Source organism: Schistocerca americana, chromosome 2 (assembly GCF_021461395.2).
Source record: "Schistocerca americana isolate TAMUIC-IGC-003095 chromosome 2, iqSchAmer2.1, whole genome shotgun sequence".
NCBI lineage: Eukaryota > Metazoa > Arthropoda > Insecta > Orthoptera > Acrididae > Schistocerca > Schistocerca americana.
Genome location: NC_060120.1, coordinates 655,848,837 through 655,873,378, shown reverse-complemented (window position 1 = coordinate 655,873,378; position 24,542 = coordinate 655,848,837). Strand labels below are relative to the sequence as shown.

Sequence of the window (24,542 nt, the reverse complement as noted above, 5' to 3'; positions counted from 1 at the left end):
ACACCAGAGCACGTTTGTTTCTTTGCCAAAAAATCATCAACAGCCATTGAGATCTGAGCGGTAGCATTATCGTGGTGGAATTTCACCAGTGGTATTGCCACAATTCTAGTCAGTTTCTTCGGACTGCTTCACGCAAACGGCGCATAACTTTCAGGTAGTATTACTTATTGACTTTACGACCATAAGGAAGGTACTCATGATGCACTATCCCATTGTAATGAAGGAAAATAATAAGAACCTTTACATGTGACTGAAGTTGTCGAATTTTTTTTGTCTTCACTCTTCAGGTAGCTTCCACTGAACGACCAGGCACTGGTTTCGATGTCATACCCGTATACCCTGTTTCGTCACCTATTACAACGTCCTTTAGAAGTTCTAGATCGTTGTCGACTTCAGTCTGCAATTCCTGAGTTATGTCTATGCGATGTGGTTTTTATCTGAAATTCAACAATTTCGAAACAAACTCTGCTGCTACACGTTCCATGCCCAAAACACCAGAAAAAATTGTCTTGGCACGAGCCGAATGAGATGCCGATATCATAAGCAGCCTCTCTGATGGTGACTCGGTGATTTTATGAACCATTTTCCCTACTCTTTCCACATAGTCGTCGGTAATTGAAGTGCTAGGGCGTCCAGGGCATCTTCTTGACCCTCTCTGAAACGTTTATACCACTCGTAAACTATTGTCTTACTCACAAATGCTTCAAATGGCTCTGAGCGCTATTGGACTTAGCATCTGTGGTCATCAGTCCCCTAGAACTTACAACTACTTAAACCTAACTAACCTAAGGACATCACACACATCCATGTCCGAGGCAGGATTCGAACCTGCGACCGTGGCGGTCACGCGGTTCCAGACTGAAGCGCCTAAAACCTCACGGCCACACCGGCCGGCTCTTACTCACAGTAGATTCACCAAAAGCCACAGTCAACATTACTGATGTATGTCTTCATTTTCAAATCCTTTGAATATTTGGTTTATTGTTGACATTCGGAAAGGTTATTCGTGTTTTCAAGTGCTCGCCAAATTTTTACTTTCGATAAAGAAAATGCTCAAAATGGCTCTGAGCTCTCAGGTCTCAGTCCCCTAGAGTGTAAAACTACTTAAACCTAATTAACCTAAGGACATTACACACATCCATGCCCGATGCAGGATTCGAACCTGCGGCCGTAGCTGATGGCCTCAGCTGTTAAGTCCCATAGTGCTCAGAGCTATTTGAAGCATTTTTTTTTTATCGAAAGTAAAAATTCCGCGAGCACTTGAAAACACGAATAACCTTTTCGAACTTCAACAATAAACCAAATATTCAAAAGAGCTGAAAATGAAAACATACATCAGTAACACATGTACCAACAATGCAAAAAAAACTTGAAAATCTGATGTATAGAGCCCTCGAAATCGAAATATTCCCATTACTTTTTGATCACATCTCATATGTTGCTCTTTGTGTGTGGCACGGCAGACAGCTGCTGCAGTGGAAGCTTCTAGCAGGTCCACAGGGCCACGGCTGTCTGGTAACTGGTGGGCACCACCAGCCCTTTATGTGTGAATGTGGAAGTCGCCGTACAGCTTCCCGCACCGCCGCTCCGTACACAGTGCCGTTTACATAGCTGCCGGGAATGTGTTAAGTGGATGTAATACAGTGTAGACCATATGTACACTGAGGTGACGAAAGTGGAGGAGGAGGAGATTAACGTTTAGCGTCCAGTCGACAAAGAGGTCATTGAACATGGAGCACAATCTCCGATTAGGGAAGGATGGGGAAAGAAATCGGCCTTGCCGTTTCAAAGGAGTCATCCCGGAATTCGCCTGAAGCTATTTCAGAAAACCACGGAAAACGTAAATCAGAACTGCCGAAATCGGGTTTGAACCCAATCGAATGCAAGTCCAGTGTGCTTACCACTGCGCCACCTCTCTAGGTTGTGACAAACGTTTTGGGATGTCTCTAATCTCCTACTCCCCAGAAACTCGACGTGACATGAATTCAACAAGTTGCTAGAAGACCCCAGCAGATATGCCTCTATACCCGTGTATAATTGCGGAAGTGTTGCCGGTGCAAGGTTTTGTGCACCAACTGACCCCCCCGACTAAGTCCCATAAATGTTCGATGAGATTCGTGTTGGGCGATCTGGGTGGCCAAATCATTCGCTCGGACTGTCCAGAATGTCTTCAAACCAATCGCAAACGTCTGTGGCTCAGTGACACGGCGTCTTGTCATCCATAAAAATTCCATAGTAGCTTGGGAATATGAAGTCCATCAATGGCTGCACATGATCAATGATCGGTTCATTGGATCAGAGGACCCAGTCCATTCCATGCAAACACAGGCCACGCCATTATGAAGCCACCACCAGCACGCACAGAGCCTTGTTGACAACTTCGTGAGGTCTGCGTCACACTCGATCCCTACCATCAGGTCTTACCAACTGATATGAGGACTTATCTGTCCAGACCACGGTTTTCCTGTCATCTAGGGTACATTAGATATATTCACGAGCCCGAGAGAGGCGCTGCAGGCGATGTCGTGCTGTTAGCAATGGCACTCACGTCGGTCGCCTGTTCTCATAGCCCATTAACGCCAGATTTCACCACACTGTCCTAACGGATAAGTTCGTCGTACGTCTCACATTGATTTCTGCTGTTATGTCAAGAAGTGTTGCCTGTCTGTTGATACTGATAACTCTACGCAAACACCGCTGCTCCCGATCATTCAGTGAAAGCCGTCGGCCACTGGGTTGTCCGTGGTGAGAGGTAATGCCTGAAATTTGGTATTCTCGACACACTCTTGACATTGCGGATCTCGGAATATTGAATTCTCTAACGATTTCCGAATTGGAACATCCCATGCGTCTAGCTGCAACTGGCATTCTTCGTTCTAAGTCTAAAAATTCCCGTCGTTCCGCCATAATCATGCTGGAACCTTTCTCAAGTGAATCACTTGGGTAAAAATAACAGCTCTGCCAGTTCACTGTTCTTTTATACCTTGTACGCGATACTAGCGCTACCTTTATATGTACATTCTGATCTACTACGGACGAGAAATAGCCATTTTCGAGCTTCGCTGGGTCGAGAAAAGCATTTGTGACGTGCTACGGTTTCTCTCTAAGCGCGAGACCGGGAGTAAAACACTGGTAGCACTGGGTGGTCACAATAATTTTAGTTCAAAGTCAGTTATCTAATGAAACTAGATGGCTCGAGTCCCCATGTGCTTCTGCACGAAAAAACAAAAAAAAAAAGCAATTATGACACAAGCAGCTGCATAGCATGCATCCTCTTGGGGTTCCGTAAAATGTGGTTGGACTTATTTACTAAATTAGCTACGTTAGGTCTGAGGGATGCCAGCCCCATCCGCTGCACTATCCCCAGTAATTTTAAATTAATTTCAAGTTTATAAAAACAAGCGTTAGCAGGGAGGAATAATTTTTAGTGAACAAACACAGCTTTAACTAACTGGAGTTTATTTTAACTTGTTCAGGACAGATTTGACTGAAATACTGTTAAGTGTTCTTGATTTGACCTTAGATATTTACCGAGTTTGAGCGCCACTCAAATATTAATCACAATCATTCACCAATTATTCCCCTAATGTTTCTTTTAAAATAGCTGAAACCCCAAGATGAATAAAGTTCCGAGGGGAGAATATTTATCGAAAAATAATTATAAACCAAGCACAATCCGAAGTCCAACGGCAAGCTGAAATAACTGTCCCACAGCAGTTGTTCAGAGTTAAAGTTCGACACGACTTCGAAGTCCGAAAATATTCTAAACCCAATTCGTGCACGGACTTTTGCCAGTTACTTGTGCTACCCCATTCAACTCAACTGAATTTTCACAGAAAATGGCCCCCCTTAAAAGCCCTCGGTTTGAACACTCTGAAGTCAAATCAAGTTTGTTTGCACATAAAATTTACTTTTACACTTAATATAGACACCATAAAACGCATGTAACACTTCTATACGGACGGAAATTTTCCGCTGAATTCAGACTGATCATCAGAATCTGTACGGGACCTTATTCTCATATTATTAAAATTTATGTGTTCTTCACATAGAACTTTTCATTATTTAAAATACTTTCAATGCATATTATTGTATTACCTATTTCCTTATGTCTACTTTTCCATACTGCCGCTATCTTTATAGTTCCTATTTTTTGTTATCAAAATTCTGCATTTTTGATGACGAAAACAGCATTCCGGCTCCTCATTTGAATTTTTAAAACTGTAAAAAAAGTTACATAGGTATCTTAATACTAATCATTTGGCACTTTGTTCGTAAAATTTTGTCAAAGCGTCTCCATGATGTACAATTCACAATCTTACTTAGTTCTTAAAACATTCGATTTATTATAATTCAAAAACTACCAAACGAAATGCAGGCGCGTTTATGTGAGCACATCCGGCTAATTTTCCGCTTTAAAATGAGCCTACAAGCTCCTTTGTGCCACATTGGGATCAGTTTTATATTTATTTCTACATCACACATTTACTTTAGCTCTGTGCTAAAAGCGGCCCGGAGAAAGCCCGCCATGAGCCAGCGTGCCGGCTGTTGAGGTTGAGTTTCCCCGTCACGTGGCTGGACGCCAAACTGACCGTACTCTTTTTAAAGTACCGCCATCTGTCGGTCAGTGCCGAAACTAGGACGACTCTGTTGCTGTCAAGACGGCTGACACACACCTATCCTAGTTGTAAACAAGCCAGATTCTCGACTGACACTTTGCCGCGATTTTTACTACAGAAACTGCGGTCTTCACATCCGCCCCCAAAGTCTGTCACCTCACCCCATGACTTTTGTCACCTCAGTGTAATTGGTGTTTGTGGGACCACTGACCTATGCGTAGACCACCTCCAGCCGCTCGTACTAGCACCACGAGCACCATCAGCAGGGACACGGGCCGCCACATGGTGCTTCCTTCCTTCTTCGCTCTTCCTTCTTCTGCAGCCGTGCTGGACCACGGTCCTTCACTCTCGCCCCGATGTAAGACCCTGAAACTGTACAATTCGTGTGCTCGACAGTCTCCAAAAGCTATGACATTCGTCCATGTAAAATCGAAATTGATCGACTGATAACACTCTGCTATTTACGTGTTACGGAAAACTGGCGAAAAATACCAAACATACAGAGAAAATATAAATCAATTTAGACGATAGTTTTCTTCTTCCCATGTAAAACCAACGTATGCAAACGGCTAGCACTGAAATCTACACTGTGTAACCCAGTTAAAGGATTACTTTGTCGAAACGCCATAGTTGTCTGCCACACCTTTGTAAAAATAAAGCTTTAACAAAATGTCATTTTGGTTTCCAGAAAGGTTTTTCAACGGAAAATGCTATATATACATTCACCAATGAAAGATTAAATGCTCTGAGTAACCTGAAGTCACCCGTTGGAATTTTTTGTGATCTCTCAAAGGTTTTTGATTGTGTAAATCATGGAATACTTCTAAATAAGCTCAAGTACTGTGGTATGAATGGGACAGCGCTCAAATGGTTTAAATCATACCTAACTGGAAGAGTGCAGAAAGTTGAAATAAGCAGTTCACATAATATGCAAAAACCTGGTGAGTTCTCAAATTGGGGAACAATTAAGAATGGGATGCCACAAGATTCGGTCTTGGGTCCTCTGCTGTTGTTAATACACTCCTGGAAATGGAAAAAAGAACACATTGACACCGGTGTGTCAGACCCACCAAACTTGCTCCGGACACTGCGAGAGGGCTGTACAAGCAATGATCACACGCACGGCACAGCGGACACACCAGGAACCGCGGTGTTGGCCGTCGAATGGCGCTAGCTGCGCAGCATTTGTGCACCGCCGCCGTCAGTGTCAGCCAGTTTGCCGTGGCATACGGAGCTCCATCGCAGTCTTTAACACTGGTAGCATGCCGCGACAGCGTGGACGTGAACCGTATGTGCAGTTGACGGACTTTGAGCGAGTGCGTATAGTGGGCATGCGGGAGGCCGGGTGGACGTACCGCCGAATTGCTCAACACGTGGGGCGTGAGGTCTCCACAGTACATCGATGTTGTCGCCAGTGGTCGGCGGAAGGTGCACGTGCCCGTCGACCTGGGACCGGACCGCAGCGACGCACGGATGCACGCCAAGACCGTAGGATCCTACGCAGTGCCGTAGGGGACCGCACCGCCACTTCCCAGCAAATTAGGGACACTGTTGCTCCTGAGGTATCGGCGAGGACCATTCGCAACCGTCTCCATGAAGCTGGGCTACGGTCCCGCACACCGTTAGGCCGTCTTCCGCTCACGCCCCAACATCGTGCAGCCCGCCTCCAGTGGTGTCGCGACAGGCGTGAATGGAGGGACGAATGGAGACGTGTCGTCTTCAGCGATGAGAGTCGCTTCTGCCTTGGTGCCAATGATGGTCGTATGCGTGTTTGGCGCCGTGCAGGTGAGCGCCACAATCAGGACTGCATACGACCGAGGCACACAGGGCCAACACCCGGCATCATGGTGTGGGGAGCGATCTCCTACACTGGCCGTACACCACTGGTGATCGTCGAGGGGACACTGAATAGTGCACGGTACATCCAAACCGTCATCGAACCCATCATTCTACCATTCCTAGACCGGCAAGGGAACTTGCTGTTCCAACAGGACAATGCACGTCCGCATGTATCCCGTGCCACCCAACGTGCTCTAGAAGGTGTAAGTCAACTACCCTGGCCAGCAAGATCTCCGGATCTGTCCCCCATTGAGCATGTTTGGGACTGGATGAAGCGTCGTCTCACGCGGTCTGCACGTCCAGCACGAACGCTGGTCCAACTGAGGCGCCAGGTGGAAATGGCATGGCAAGCCGTTCCACAGGACTACATCCAGCATCTCTACGATCGTCTCCATGGGAGAATAGCAGCCTGCATTGCTGCGAAAGGTGGATATACACTGTACTAGTGCCGACATTGTGCATGCTCTGTTGCCTGTGTCTATGTGCCTGTGGTTCTGTCAGTGTGATCATGTGATGTATCTGACCCCAGGAATGTGTCAATAAAGTTTCCCCTTCCTGGGACAATGAATTCACGGTGTTCTTATTTCAATTTCCAGGAGTGTATATGTTAATGACTTTCCATTCTATATTCACGAAGATGCAAAGCTAGTACTTTCTGCTGATGATACAAGTATAGCTACCACACGCAACAGACAAGAATTAACTGATGAAATTGTAAACTATGTTTTTCAGAAAAGCCGGCCAGAGTGGCCGAGCGGTTCTAGGCTCTCCAGTCTGGAACCGCGCGACCACTACGGTCGCAGGTCCGAATCCTGCCTCGGGTACGGATGTGTGTGATGTCCTTAGGTTAGTTAGGTTTAAGTAGTTCTAAGTTCTAGAGGACTGATGACCTCAGCAGTTAAGTCCCATAGTGCTCAGAGCCATTTCTTATTTTCAGAAAATCATTAAGTGGTTCTCTGCAAATGGCTAAACTTTGACAAAACACAGTATATACAGTTCCACACAGTAAATAGAACGACACCATTAATAAATATAGACTTTGATCAGAAATCGGTAGATAAGGTAGAATATTCAGAATTTCTAGGTGTATGCATTGATGAAGGGTTGAACTGGAAAAAACACACTGAAGATCTGCTGAAACGTTTGAGTTCAGCTACTTACGCTATTAGGGTCATTGCAAATTTTGGCGATATACATCTGTGTAAATTAGCTTACCACGCCTATTTTCATTCTCTGCTTTCGTATGATATCATATTCTGGGGTAACTCATCATTGACTAAAAGAGTGTTCATTGCACAAAAGCGTGTAATCAAAATAATTGCTGGAGCTCATCCAAGATCATCCTGCAGACACTTATTTAAAGAGCTAGTGATCTTCACTGTAGCCGCACAATATATGCAAAAAATGGTTCAAGTGGCTCTGAGCACTATGGGACTTAACAACTGAGGTCATCAGTCCTGTAGAACTTAGAGCTACTTAAACCTAACTAACCTAAGGGCATCACACACATCCATGCCCGAGGCAGGATTCGAACCTCCGACCGTTGCAGTAGCGCGGTTCAGGACTGAGGCGCCTAGAACCGCTCGACCACATATACAGGGTGTTACAAAAAGGTGCGGCCAAACTTTCAGGAAACATTCCTCACACACAAAGAAAGAAAATATGTTATGTGGACATGTGTCCGGAAGCGCTTACTTTCCATGTTAGGGCTCATTTTTTACTTCTCTTCAAATCACATTAATCATGGAATGGAAACACACAGCAGCAGAACGTACCAGTGTGACTTCAAACACTTTGTTACAGGAAATGTTCAAAATGTCCTCCGTTAGCGAGGATACATGCATCCACCCTCCGTTGCATGGAATCCCTGATACGCTGATGCAGACTGGAGAATGGCGTATTGTATCACAGCCGTCCACAATATGGGCCCGAAAAGTCTCTACATTTGGTAACGGGGTTGCGTAGACAAGAGCTTTCAAATGCCCCCATAAATTAAAGTCAAGAGGGTTGAGGTCAAGAGAGCGTGGAGGCCATGGAATTGGTCCGCCTCTACCAATCCATCGGTCACCGAATCTGTTGTTGAGAAGCGTACGAACACTTCGAGTGAAATGTGCAGGAGCTCCATCGTGCATGAACCACATGTTGTGTCGAACTTGTAAAGGCACATGTTCTAGCAGCACAGGTAGAGTATCCCGTATGAAATCATGATAACGTGCTCCATTGAGCGTAGGTGGAAGAACATGAGGCCCAATCAAGACATCACCAACAATGCGTGGCCAAACGTTCACAGAAAATCTGTGTTCATGACGTGATTGCACAATTGCGTGCGGATTCTCGTTAGCCCTCACATGTTAATTGTGAAACTTTACAATTTGATCACTTTGGAATGCAGCCTCATCCGTAAAGAGAACATTTGCACTGAAATTATGATTGACACATTGTTGGATGAACCATTCGCAGAAGTGTACCCGTGGAGGCCAATCAGCTGCTGATGGTGCCTGCACACGCTGTACATGGTACGGGAACAACTGGTTCTCCCGTAGCACTCTCCATACAGTGACGTGGTCAACGTTATCTTGTACAGCAGCAACTTCTCTGACGCGAACATTAGGGTTATCGTCAACTGCACGAAGAATTGCCTCGTTCATTGCAGGTGTCCTCGTCGTTCTAGGTCTTCCCAGTCGCGAGTTATAGGCTGGAATGTTCCGTGCTCCCTCAGACGCCGATCAGTTGTTTCGAACGTCTTCCTGTCGGGACACCTTCGTTCTGGAAATCTGTCTCGACACAAACGTACCGCGCCACGGCTATTGCCCCGTGCTAATCCATACATCAAATGGACATCTGCCAACTCCGCATTTGTAAACATTGCACTGACTGCAAAACCACGTTCGTGATGAACACTAACCTGTTGATGCTACGTACTGATGTACTGTGGAGCAATGAGTCGCACGTCAACACAAGCACCGAAGTCAACATTACTTTCCTGTAATTGGGCCAACTGGCGGTGAATCGAGGAAGTACAGTACATACTGACGGAAATAAAATGAGCTCTAACATGGAAATTAGGCGTTTCCGGACACATGTCCACATAACATCTTTTCTTTATTTGTGTGTGAGGAATGTTTCCTGAAAGTTTGGCCGTACCTTTTTGTAACACCCTGTATATATTCACTTATGAAATTTTTTATTAACAATCCGAACGAATTCAAAAGTAATAGCAGTGTCCATGGCTACAACACTAGGAGAAAGGATGATCTTCACTACCCAAGGTTAAATCTAACTTTGGCTCAGAAGGGGGTAAATTATGGTGCCACAAAAGTCTTTGGTCACTTACCTAATAGCATCAAATTTCTGACAGATAGCCATATAGCATTTAAAAGGAAATTAAAAGAATTTCTGAATGGCAACGCCTTCTACTCATTAGATGAATTTTTGGATACAGTAAGTGGGTAATTCCCCCCCCCCCCAAAAAAAAAAAAAATAATTAATAACATTAAGTGTCATGTAATACTTTGTGTAATGTTATGTCTTGTATAGACACCTTTTGTTAACCTGACACGTTCTACATCATTACGAAGTGTCGTATTCATGATCTGTGGAACAAGTACTAATCTAATTTAATCACGACGAAGACGTTCGACATTTGGCTCAAACATGCCAGTAACCAACCTTTGTAATGGTACAAATGCATTACTCCCTGCGCGGGCTGAAGAAAACATAAGCACCCTTTGCTGCTTCGGATCGCGGTCGGATTTCGTCGAATAGCTTTGAACGGCCCCTTGTCGTTCCAACCTGTACACCAGATCAAAATCTGCGTTTACAGTGCGCTCCAAAGGGGTGCCATCACATTCTCTGGGATTTCTGGTCCACAGTGTCCTTAGAGAAGGGTTGAGTCGGCTGGAGGGTGTCAGCAGTGTCAGAGGTTGTCACGAATGTCGTCCTGCTCCTCACCACACTAGAAACTTCCGTTTTCGACCGCGAAATGACTGTGAATCAACGCTCGGAGGAAATGGGTGCTTTCATTGACGCCCTTTATGCCACTCCCTACAGCAGTTTGATGTCGATTCTCAGCGGCGAGGTGCCTGAAGTATTTTTCTCAGCCACTCGTAAGGAAACCGCTTGACTGCAACGGCAGGCGTTGCAGTTCTGACCTCCATCGGAGAAGCGTCAAAAGGAGGGGTCAAATGTGGCTAAGAAGTGGTGTTACGACCTCCCTATCGTATGACACGTCCACGGTGTTGCTTGGTAGAATTGTGGCGAAATTTGGAGCTAATGTGGCACCATTTACCCACATTTTACCTCACATGACCTTCCGAACTCTGGCCTTTTTCTCGCATGTGTCGACACCGTCCTGTCTGAAGTGTCGGTCGAATCCGAGGGTGACGTTGCAGCGCGCCTCGCCTTTCAGCAATTACAAAGGCAGACAGCAGGCACGTTTAGGCACATTTGAACCAAATTTCATACTTCTGCGTCACAATGGGAGACAATTACGGCGTTTCAAGAAAGTTGTTTTCCGCAGTATACAGGGTGTTCCAATGATTGTGACCGGGTCAAATATCTCACGAAATAAGCGTCAAACGAAAAAACTACAAAGGACGAAACTTGTCTAGCTTGAAGGGGGTAACCAGATGGCGCTATGGTTGGCCCGCTAGATGCCGCTGCCATAGGTCAAACGGATATCAACTGCGTTTTTTTTTTAAAATTGGAAACCCATTTTTATTACATATTTCTGTAGTACGTAAAGATATGTGAATGTTTTAGTTGGACCACTTTTTTCGCTTTGTGATAGATGGCGCTGTAATGGTCACAAACATATGGCTCACAATTTTAGACGAACAGCTGGTAACAGGAAGGTTTTTTTTAATTAAAATACAGAACGTAGGTACGTTTGAACATTTTATTTCGGTTGTTCCAATGTGATACATGTACCTTTGTGAACTTATCATTTCTGAGAAGGCATGCTGTTACAGCGTGATTACCTGTAAATACCACATTAATGCAATAAATGCTCAAAATGATGTCCGTCAACTTCAATGCATTTGGCAATACGTGTAACGACATTCCTCTCAACAGCGAGTAGTTCGCCTTCTGTAATGTTCGCACATGCATTGACAATGGGCTGACGCATGTTGTCAGGCATTGTGGGTGGATCACAATAGCAAATATCCTTCAACTTTCCCCACAGAAAGAAATCCGGGGACGTCAGATCCGGTGAACGTGCGGGCCATGGTATGGTGCTTCGACGACCAATCCACCTGTCATGAAATATGCTGTTCAGTACCGCTTCAACCGCACGCGAGCTGTCGAGCTATGTGCCGGACATCCATCATGTTGGAAGTACATCGCCATTCTGTTATGCAGTGAAACGTCTTGTAGTAACATCGGTAGAACATTACGTAGGAAATCAGCATACATTACACCATATAGATTGCCATCGATAACATGGGAGCCAATTATCCTTCCTCCTACAATGCCGCACCATACATTAACCCGCCAAGGTCGCTGATGTTTCACTTGTCGCAGCCATCGTGGATTTTCCGTTGCCCAATACCGGTAGTGCATATTATGCCGGTTTACGTTACCGCTGTTGGTGAACGACGCTTCGTCGCTAAATACACTCCTGGAAATGGAAAAAAGAACACATTGACCGCGGTGTGTCAGACCCACCATACTTGCTCCGGACACTGCGAGAGGGCTGTACAAGCAATGATCACACGCACGGCACAGCGGACACACCAGGAACCGCGGTGTTGGCCGTCGAATGGCGCTAGCTGCGCAGCATTTGTGCACCGCCGCCGTCAGTGTCAGCCAGTTTGCCGTGGCATACGGAGCTCCATCGCAGTAGGATCCTACGCAGTGCCGTAGGGGACCGCACCGCCACTTCCCAGCAAATTAGGGACACTGTTGCTCCTGGCGTATCGGCAAGGACCATTCGCAACCGTCTCCATGAAGCTGGGCTACGGTCCCGCACACCGTTAGGCCGTCTTCCGCTCACGCCCCAACATCGTGCAGCCCGCCTCCAGTGGTGTCGCGACAGGCGTGAATGGAGGGACGAATGGAGACGTGTCGTCTTCAGCGATGAGAGTCGCTTCTGCCTTGGTGCCAATGATGGTCGTATGCGTGTTTGGCGCCGTGCAGGTGAGCGCCACAATCAGGACTGCATACGACCGAGGCACACAGGGCCAACACCCGGCATCATGGTGTGGGGAGCGATCTCCTACACTGGCCGTACACCACTGGTGATCGACGAGGGGACACTGAATAGTGCACGGTACATCCAAACCGTCATCGAACCCATCGTTCTACCATTCCTAGACCGGCAAGGGAACTTGCTGTTCCAACAGGACAATGCACGTCCGCATGTATCCCGTGCCACCCAACGTGCTCTAGAAGGTGTAAGTCAACTACCCTGGCCAGCAAGATCTCCGGATCTGTCCCCCATTGAGCATGTTTGGGACTGGATGAAGCGTCGTCTCACGCGGTCTGCACGTCCAGCACGAACGCTGGTCCAACTGAGGCGCCAGGTGGAAATGGCATGGCAAGCCGTTCCACAGGACTACATCCAGCATCTCTACGATCGTCTCCATGGGAGAATAGCAGCCTGCATTGCTGCGAAAGGTGGATATACACTGTACTAGTGCCGACATTGTGCATGCTCTGTTGCCTGTGTCTATGTGCCTGTGGTTCTGTCAGTGTGATCATGTGATGTATCTGACCCCAGGAATGTGTCAATAAAGTTTCCCCTTCCTGGGACAATGAATTCACGGTGTTCTTATTTCAATTTCCAGGAGTGTAGAACGCGTGCTAAAAATCTGTCATCGTCCCGTAAGTGGCAGAACTGTACACGACGTTGAAAGTCGTCGCCTTGCAATTCCTGGTGCATAGAAATATGGTACGGGTGCAATCGATCTTGATGTAGCATGTGCAGAGTAGCCGCGACAGTAGCTAAAACACCTACTTGGACCTCATCATTTGTTGCAGGTCGTGGTTGACGTTTTACATGTGGCTGAACACTTCCTTTTTCCTTCAATAACGTAACTATCCGGCGAACGGTCCGGACACTTGGATGATGTCGTCCAGGATACACGGCAGCATACATAGCGCACGCCCGTTGGGCATTTTCATCACAATAGCCATACATCAACACGATATCGACCTTTTCCGCAATTTATAAACGGTCCATTTTAGCACGGGTAATGTATCACAAAGCAAATACCGTGAGCACTGGCCGAATGTTACGCACACCATGTACTCATACGTTTGTGACTATTACAGCGCCATCTACCACAAAGCAAAAAAAGTGGTTCAACTAAGATATTCATATTTATTTACGTACTACACGAATATGTAATAAAAATGGGGGTTCCTATTTAAAAAAACGCAGTTGATATCCGGTTGACCCATAGCAGCGCCATCTAGCGGGCCAATCATAGCGCCATCTGATTTCCCCCTTCAAGCTAGACGAATTTCGTTCTTTGTAGTTTTTTCGTTTGATGCTTATTTCGTGAGATATTTGGCCCTGTCACTATCAATGGACCACCCTGTATATGCCGAAAGATCTGAAACTGAGTGTGCGTGTTACCGCCTACATATTCTGCAAAAGTCATCTGGACGAGGGGACGCTTCTTAGGCATTAATATCAAACAGAAATACAATTCGCTCAAAAATAACCTCTAACTCTCGACACATAACTAAGATTAGGCTTTTTCTAAAATTGCAGTTTATCCAAACGTTTTCACCATAAAATAAATGTATTTTAAGTCGTTTGCATTATTTTCTACAACTAAATATTCTGTAACTGTCCAAGAGTTGAAGTTTTAGTACAACTTTTGTATTATTCTCTTAATTGTTCTTCTATAACCATTTATAAGTAGCTGTAATGAAAATAATAACGAAAGCATTAAACTAAAAATTTTAAAATAAATATTTGTAATTAAATTTTAAGAAAAACTCTCTTTTTAAGAGGTGTTCACGCTTAAGGTCGCTGCCTCCCCCACAAACCAACGACCTTGCCGAGGTAGAGTGCCTTGGCGTGCCTCTACGGTACACTTGCGGCCAGAATTGAAGGGTATCTATAAGGGACCAGCGTCATCCATAAAAATTCTGCTGTCGTTTGGGAACATGACGTTCATGAATGCCTACAAAAGATCTCCAAATGGCAGATGGGCCAGAGGACCCAGTACATTCCATGTAAACACAGCTCACACTACTATGGAGTCACCACCTGCTCGCACACTGCCTCGTTGACAGCTTGGGTCCGTGGCTTCATGGGGTCTGCACCACACTCGAACCCTTCCATCAGCTCTTACCAACTGAAATCGGAACTCATTTTAGCAGGCATGGTTTCCCAGTCGTCTAGGATCCAACCGATATGGTACGGGAGAGGCGATGCGAGCGATGTCTTGCTGTTAGCAAAGGCGTCGATCGCCTCTTGCCACAGCCCATTAACTCCAAATATCGCCGCATTGTCCCAACGGATACGTTCGTCTTACGTCCCACATTTATCTTTGCGTTTATATCAAGCAGTGTTGCTTGTCTGTTAGCAGTGACAATTGTGCGCAAACGCAACTGCTCTCGGTCCTTAAGCGAAGGCCGTCAGCCACAGGATTGTCCGTAGTGAGAGGTAACGCCTGAAATTTGGTATTGTCGGCACACTCTTGACACTGTGGATATCGGAATACTGAATTCCTTGAGGATTTCCTAAATGGAAGGTCCCATGCATCTGTCTCCAACTACCATTCCGTGTTCAAAATATGTTAATTCCTGTAGAGTGGCGGAAACGTTCTCCCATGAATCACCTGAGTACAAATGAAACCTCTGCCAATGGACTGCCTGTTTACACCTTGCGTACGCAATACCACCGCCATCTGTATATGTAAATACATATCGGTACCCCGTGACACGTATCATCTCAGTGTATTTTAAACTACTGAACAAATAATAATTTAATATATTGTCTTATTAGCATACTTACTTCATTATTTTCGTTGTTCTGTGGCCTTCCCATAGAACTAGCGGGATTCTTCTGATGACGTAGCAAAATATCTCTGTAGTTTCTTTACATCGTCATCTTCTTGACACTCACATCGTTTCTATACTTTATTACTACTGATTGATCAATGTTGTTGAAAATATTTACACTACTGGCCATTAAAATTGCTACACCAATTAGAAATGCAGATGATAAACGGGTATTCATTGGACAAATATATTATACTAGAACTGACATGTCATTATATTTTCACGCAATTTGGGTGCATAGATCCTGAGAAATCAGTGCCCAGAACAACTACCTCTGGCCGTAATAACGGCCTTCATACGCCTGGGCATTCAGTCAAACAGAGCTTGGATGGCGCGTAAAAGTACAGCAGCCCATGCATCTTCAACACGATACCGCAGTTCATCAAGAGTAGTGACTGGCACATTGTGACGAGACAGTTGCTCGGCCACCATTGAGCAGACGTTTTCAATTGGTGAGAGATCTGGAGAATGTGCTGGCCAGGACAGTAGTCGAACATTTTCTGTATCCAGAAACACCCGTACAGGACCTGCAACATGCGAACGTGCATTATCCTGTTGAAGTGTAAGGTTTCGCAGGGTTCGAATGAAGGGTAGAGCCACGGGTCGTAACACATCTGAAATGTAACGTCCACTGTTCAAAGTGCAGTCAATGCGAACAAGAGGTGACCGAGACATGTAACGCCGGGTGATACGCCAGTATGGCGATGACGAATACACGCTTCTAATGTGCGTTCACTGCGATGTCACCAAACACGGATGCGACCATCATGATGCTCCCTCCACCACACACCGTCAGGTGGCTTGCGGAGTATGGATGTAGATGTAGATGCTGTAAACAGAACCTGGATTAATTCGAAAAAATGACGTTTTGCCATTCGTGCACCCAGGTTCGTCGTTGAGTACACCATCGCAGGGGCTCCCGTCTGTGATGCAGCGTTAAGGGCAACCGCAGCCATGGTCTCCGAGCTGTTGGTCCATGCTGCTGCAAACGTCGTCGAACTGTTCATGCAGATGGTTGTTGTCTTTCAAACGTCCCCATCTGTTGACTCAGGGATCGAGACGTGGCTGCACGATCCGTTACAGCCATGCGGATAAGATGCCTGTCATCTCGACTGCTAGTGATACGAGGCCGTTGGAATCCAGCACGGCGTTCCGTATTACCCTCCTGAACCCACCGATTCCATATTCTGCTAACAGTCATTGGATCTCGACCAACGCGAGCACCAACGTCGCGATACGATAAACCGCAATCGCGATATACTACAATCCGACCTTTATCAAAGTCGGAAACGTGATGGTACGCATTTCTCCTCCTTACACGAGGCATCACAACAACGTTCCACCAGGCAACTATGATGTATCATGCAGCGTAACTTGCTGTGACAGTGCGAGAGAGAGACAAAGATACTGTTTATTACTCTGTGGCGGTCAGCGCTCACATAATTATTCTTCGGATATAGAGTTGTTTGTTCTTGTTAAGAGTAATTTTAGGTGAGGAGAGCCATTCTTGTGATGTAAAAAATCGACGCCATTGAGAGTTTTTGATTCACATTGTAAAAAATAAGCGCATATGGAAGGAAATCAGTTAATAGAACAATAAAATATTGTTCATTTCAAGAAGGTACGTCTTATTATACACCCAGCGATATACTGCTATTGTGATTTACTAATAAACTCCAGCTGAGAACAGTTCCAACGGGAGCGTTCAGTTCCAGTGAAATAGTTCGATGTTTTCTTCGGAAAAGAAGTCACTTCATGGATCATTCAAATCCACAATAGTAACTGGACATTTCTCAGAACTGAAAGCAATCTGATTGCTATGCAACAGAGCCCCGAAGAATATTTCTCCGTACTTTGGTTACCACTTTCAGCTCAACACGGTATCTGCAGCATCTGGAGCAGATTTCTACAACAGCGGAAGCGTGTAATCGCTATCAGTTTCACACACCGCCCTGTGTACGCTGTATGTATTTACCCACAACAGTGAACATACAGTTACTCACACACATAGAAAGACAATACTAGGTGGTGTGGGGAAACATTTCAGTATAAAGGCCCTGTAGAGCTAAACAGTAATTAGCCTAGTAAGAAAAGGAGTCTTTATATTTGTCTACCGTTAGACAGGACACGATCCTGATACAACACTCATAGTGAACCTGCAATATAAATATGTTAGTAATTTAGTAATTAATGTTTCATTGTGTGTATATATGTCTAGTTTTATAGAGTAACTACATTATGGTCCTTTGTATGTTTCATGCTAACTGAACGTGCGGGAGTATCTTGTGAAGAGAAGGAGTACGCCGTCCCAGCAGCCGAGCCGAAACTTCAAAAAGGCCAGAACATTTGAGTTAGTAGCTTTCTGGAGCATTTATGCATTTAGTGACCTTTCATCTATTAATTTTCTAAGTATAAACAGTGTTGCTATATTACTTTTACTACAATTCCTGTATTTCAGTAGATATAGTAAGACAATATTTTATGTGTTATCTATTTACTGTGTTTGTGTCACATTGTAAAGTGTACATTGACAGCATTAGGACATTAACGTTTTTTGCGTGTGTAAAAGTTCAATAGTCACTTTTGTAGGACTTATTTAGAGGAGCAACTGTCAATTTCCTATTTACATGGTGATAACTAGATCTATGTTCAAAGCCAGTAAGCAAGCACGCATCACAATGCCACAAAATGAATTAAATAGTGTGAATGCATCGTCAACTAGTGCCACAGAATTTAATACCGCGGTATGTCGATTACGGCTGAGCAACCAGCAATAATTAATGCGCTCACGCCGTCGACACAAACGGTTGCTAGTTCCGACATTCATATGTCGAAAGAAGTCCAGAGAAATATGCAGCAACCAACAAACAACATGAATTTCATCTCTGACACAGACGCGTGCGAAAACGAAATTACTGTACCGAAAATTGTGTCGGTACAATCCTCATTAAGCCCAGTGCTATCGCCAATTGCTGAGAATACCGATTTGTTATCCCAGCTGATGTCAAGTTTGACTGTCATAACACAAGGGATTAAGGCATTGGAAACATCGCAATCTAATCTTGCAACGGCACAATCCACGTTTGCAAACGATATGAATCGTAGATTCCAGGCATTGGAAACTACGCAATCCACTTTTGCAAATGACATGAATCGTAGATTCCAAGTATTGGAGAGTGCACAATTTAATTTGGCGCAGGAGCAATCTAATAAACTAAAAGAAATAAATGATAAGACTACTGAAAAATTCCAGAGTTTGGAAACAAAGCAGAGTCACTTGATTACCAGTCAGGCACAACTCATAGTTACACAAGAACAACAGTATCAGGAATTAACAAACAAATACAAAGACATCTTATGTTGTCAAGATACACTAAATCATCAAGTGCAGGAAGTTATTCATGTACAGAGCACTATTGCGCAAGACGTGAATACAATGTAGCACGATAACGAGCAAGCTGTCATTGAGCTTACTCGGAGGATAGACACTCTCAGTCTCGAAGGCGAGAAACACATAGAGAAACTTTTCAATGGACATAAGATCGCAGTCTCTAAGGACATTGAAGATTGGGCGAAAGAGCAAACCGAGACAGTGCGAAATTATGTTGAGAAAACCTTGAAAGAAACGGTTTCTAACGTGCAAGTTAACAACGAAGCTGCACAAGAACAACTTCAAGCAGAAGTTAAAGAGATTAAGGAGAATATAGGAGATGAATTTCCTGCTTGGAAAACAAAGATAGAAAATACATTAAAAGCATGCCAGCAAGGTCTAGTTAATACTAGAGGGGCACGTACTACTTGCAGTTTATCAGAAGCAGACATTATTCCTGATGAAACCAGTGAAACCGAATCCATGCAACAATATCCATGTATTGGTGCATATTTATGTAATCAACCAGAAACAAATTATCGAGATTATCATTCACCGCGAAGTAGCCACCAGAATACACCTGTGACTATGAATGAAGAAAAAATGTTTAAATATCGTCAATTCCAGATATTTATTCCCGAAAGGAAGTCGATCAATCCCGTGGTATTTATCAAGCAATTTAAAGGGATATTGCCGCGAATGTGTACTGAGCAACAAAAAATTATGTACGTTGCAGGATTCATACATGGAGATGGATCGATGTGGGCGTCAGAAGCATCCGATTGGTGTCAAGATTATGACCAATTTGAACGCGCTTTCTTGCACAAATACTGGAATAAGGGAGTACAAGAAAGACTACGTAAGGAAGTTTTTGACCCACAACCTTTTTCTTTCAAAAATGGATCTTTAAGAAAGTATTTCGAGAAGTATATAAACAAAAGTAAATACTGGAATGAACCAATCCCGACGCAGGATATCATTCGAATATTAAAGGGCAAACTTCCACTTGAAGTTAAGGAAAAACTTCTACATGTGCCTGAACAACATGTGGAAGATTTTCTAGCCACATTGGATTCAATAGACATTCTGTTCGAAGTATCACGTGTGCGCTATAACCAGCCAAGTTACCAACCTAACAAATACAATAGTAACAACAAACAGTATGGAAACAAACCTTTTGCACACAATTCACCAAACCCACAGGTGAATTATTTCCAGAAAAACGTGAAATTTGGTAACGAAAATCCCGACCAGTATAATCATGACCAACAATGTGAACAAACATATAAACGGAAATGGAGGAAGAATAATAAGAAGAGGAAAGGATACTATCAAGAAGGGAATTATCAGCAAAAACGCGAATATCAGCAACCAACCCAAGAATATCACAACCAACCACAAACTTCAGGTTGGGTACCAAATGATAATACAAATGAATGGAGAAATCAACCACCAATAATAACCGACGTAACGGAGCAGACATCTACTAATAATGGACAATCGTCAAACTAAACTCGACTGTCAGAAGCCCCGACGGTGCAGTCGAGGAAGTTTTCAGGGGCGAAAATTCAAGCGTCAATTTCTTTCGGTACAATGATGGCAAAATTATTAATAGAAGAACTTCAGCAGGATATGATGCCTTGTCAAGAGGAACATATCACTGAACCTGTTGCGAAAATTCAGGCGCCAATTGAAGGCATTACTGTGCAAGTTACTTTAGATACAGGAGCAGCAGTAAATGTCGTTTCTGAGAAGTTATTTCAAAGAATACTTCAGAAAACAAATCCACCGATTTTTCCTGTTCAGTGTTGTAGAATTGTAGGTCCTACTGGTCATAAGTCTTCTCAGGTTAAAGTGCAGACTCAACTCCAGTTAGATATAGGAAATGTAGCTATAAATTGCACGTTCCTTGTAATAGAAATATTGGTTGAGGACTGTATCCTGGGTATAGATGAATTTAGAGAGATAAATTGGTATATCGATTTTTCTCTAGGCCGTGCCAGTTTTACAATAATGGATCAGAAACATCAAGTGAATCTTCTCAGGGAATATAGTACCCATAGAAAGTATTGTCAGGGACGAAAGCTGCAAATAAAGTGGATACATAACAAACCTGTACGGTATTACCAAATTAATTACTTGCAACCAGTTTTAAACCCTGAAGATATGGTATATGAAAAGGTACAAGAACCTGAATATTTGCAACAACACCAAAGAAATCAATTATACGATCTTCTACAGGAATATCATGAAGTCTTTCAAGAAAGACCTGGTGTAATCAAGGGATACACATGCCATTTAGATGTGATACCACACCAAGTTTTCTGCCGTATTTTTTATCCAGTACCGTGGCACCAACGAAAGGCAGTTGATGCGGAAATCCACCAGATGCTTGAATGGGATCTGGTCGAACCTTCGACGAGTCCATACTGTAGTCCGCTTCATGTTGTCTCGAAAAAGGGAGGAAAAGTTCGTCTCGTGCTAGACGCACGGCAGATAAATAAGATTATCGTGCCCATGCGAACTCACCCGGAAAATATCGATGAGCTAATTCAAAAGTTCGAGGGGATGAAATACTTAACAAATATTGATTTGAGAAGTTCATTTTGGCAGGTGGCTCTAGACGAACCATCAAAAAAGTACACCGCATTTGTACATGCAGGTAGAAGCTATCAATTTAAGGTTTTACCTTTCGGGCTAAACGTGAGCTCAGGAGTTTTTATAAATGCTCTAGACTATGCATTGGGACCTGCACTTCGAAGCAAATTAACTTTATTTGTGGACGACATGCTCATAGCTACGACCACATGGGAGGAGCACGTTGATTTATTGAGAAGAGTGTTAGAACGTTTCAAGGAAGCAGGCATAACCGCAAATCTGCAAAAGTCCCATTTTGCTCGAGATAAAATAAAATTTTTGGGTCATCTTATAAATGGAAAATGCATCTTACCGGACTCCGAGAAACTAAAGGCAATCAAAAACTTTGCAATTCCAACAACAAATAGACAGTTAAAGGGCTTCCTCGGAGTTGTCTCTTTTTTCAGGCGTTTCATTCACGACCACTCTATTAATGCAGAACCGTTGTACAGCTTGTTGCGCAAAAATACTCCGTGGGTGTGGACGCAACAATGTCAGAATGCATTTGAAGCAATAAAACATGCCTTAGTCAATTCACAAATATTATATATCATCCAGATATGAGCCAAGAATTCGGTTTAATGGCAGATGCTTCGGAAATTGGAATAGGTTCATGCATCTTACAAGTAAAGATGATAGACAGAAAATCAACTTTCTGTCCAATAGCCTTTGCTTGTGAAAGAACATATACGACTATCGAAAGGGAAGCATTGGCCGTAGTCTGGTCATTTAAGAAATTTTACCATTACTTATATGGAGCGAAGACAACAGTATACTGTGACCACAAAGCATTAAGTTTTTTGCAAACATGTAAATTATTACATCCAAGATTAGCAAGATGGACGCTCTCACTCCAAGAGTTTCAATTTGAAATTAAATACCTAAGCGGACAGGATAATTTCATCGCTGATGCGCTGTCTAGAATGCCAGATGGAGATTTGTCAACTATCAACATCACAGACAATCCGTCCGAACTTAATGTTCTTATAATGACTGATAGAATATATAGGAAACATTTTCTTGACATGTGTAAAAACATGGAAAAACTTCAGAATAAAGATCCTCGTTGGCATTCAATAAAGGAAACTTTAGTAAAGCCTGGAAACGATGATTTGAAGAAACTGTACAAAGTTGAGGACGACGTCTTATTTTTCAAAGGGCATCTTGATTCAGATAATTGGAAGGTGTGTATTCCCGAGAAGAATGAGAATGACTTAATTTTGCACACGCACATCACTTGGGGACATTTTGGAGTATTAAAGTGTGCTCGGAAGATTCAAGCATATTGCTACTTCCCAAACATTCGCAGGAAAGTGCACAGATAGTTAAGGAAATGTAAAATTTGTCAGCTAGCCAAACCAGGAAATTTTTGTGTGAAAGATTTCCTACATCCTATTATACCCACTAAACCGCTGTCAATCATTTCGGTCGACGTCTGTGGTCCTCTACCATCATCAAGGGGAGGATGCAAATATATTGTAGCTTTTATTGATATATTCACTAAGTATGTCAAACTTTATCCATTAAAATCAGCTACTGCTGCATCCATAGCCAAGAAGCTGGTCAAGGATTATGTAGTCAAGGTAGGCAAACCAGAGGCTATTTTTTCTGACAATGGGTCAATGTTCACTGGATTTCGTTGGAGGCAAACATTAGCCAGTTGTGGTATAAAACAAATTCTAACATCAGTGTACCACCCTTCGGCGAATCCCGTGCAACGAATTTTTCGTGAATTTAACCGGTTCATGAGAAAGTATTGCCACAACCAGCAACCCAAATGGATCGATTATCTTCACGATTTTCAGGAAATTGTAAACAATATGCCACACACTACGACAGAATACACCTCATACGAACTGATGTTTGGAAAACAGGAACAGAATGACTGGATTCGACCAATTCCTAAAGTAGCTATTAACAAAATAGACCTACAAAATAAAGTACGACAATCCTTACTCAATACAATGGACAAGGCAAGAAAAAGGAAAATATATTTTGACAATCAACTCGGAAAAATAAAAACATATAAAGTGAAAGACCAAGTTTTAGTAAAAACTCATCCTAAGGCTTCACTTATACAGAGGAAGAACACAAAATGGCAATTATTGTATCAAGGACCATTTGTGATTACCAAAATACCCCATCCAGGAACTTATGTTTTGAAGGATGTGAAGAATGGAAAGGCGAAAGGAATGTATCCTCATCACTTGTTAAAGCAATTTCATGATGACTGAAGATTCTGAAGATTGAAAATACTATTCTTATCAAATAATATTGATTAGAGAATTTTCATTAAACCTATGTATCATATTTAGGATAGTTTCTTTCTTTTTGCAATTTAGTAGTTAGTTTTTCTTTTCAGGCATAATGTACGAGAGATATGCAGACATTATGTATTTGTTTTCCACTGTAAAGATAAGTTTTCTTTTCAGTATGCAGAGAATTTAGCTATAGTATGAATGATTTCTTTTAAAAAAAATTTTATTTAGTTGATAGTAACTTCAATCAGGTTTCACAATGCATAATGACCATGGGTTAGTGACTCAAATGAATCTGGTCTATGGCAAGATATTTTTTCTTATGTCAATTTAACAATCTCAATGTATGTTTGTATTTGCTTTTTTACTCGCTGAGCTGAAGTCATGCTGTTCGGAAGGGGTAAACCGATCTCAGTTTTAAAAGGACGCCTATTACTTTGTTTCAATCTTTTGTGATGAACATTGTCTTTAGAATTGTACTATTGTTGTAACATACCTGTGTATGTAAATTATGTTATATCAATTGTTGCTCGCGAAGTTACCAACTGAGCGAATGCCTTTCAGTTATAAGCACATCAACAAGTGTTAAAATCCATCTGAAAGATGACGAGCATAAGTTGACACGGCAGCACCAGTTGGATTTGTGTATAGTGCATTCTAGGGTTGTTGATAGAAATGAAGAACACCTTACGACTTCCGAATATTTCGAATTCAGGGCAGAGAATTAGAAAGAACTTTAGATTAGATTCTATTTCAGCTCAGCATAGATCAAACACCTTTTCCACGGAACTTACACTG

General features: G+C 43.2%; 1 protein-coding gene across 1 annotated transcript in view; it reads right to left on the bottom strand.

Moving 5' to 3' along the window:
• The window catches only part of LOC124594290 (glutamate receptor ionotropic, kainate 2-like), a 285,982-nt gene that overhangs the window by 257,377 nt on the left and 4,063 nt on the right, over positions 1-24,542 (bottom strand). The window contains exon 2 of the mRNA XM_047132653.1: positions 4,831-4,991. Within this exon, the coding sequence (XP_046988609.1) occupies positions 4,831-4,903 (73 nt within the window). The 5' untranslated portion in view covers positions 4,904-4,991. The remainder of the gene's footprint in view (positions 1-4,830; positions 4,992-24,542) is intronic.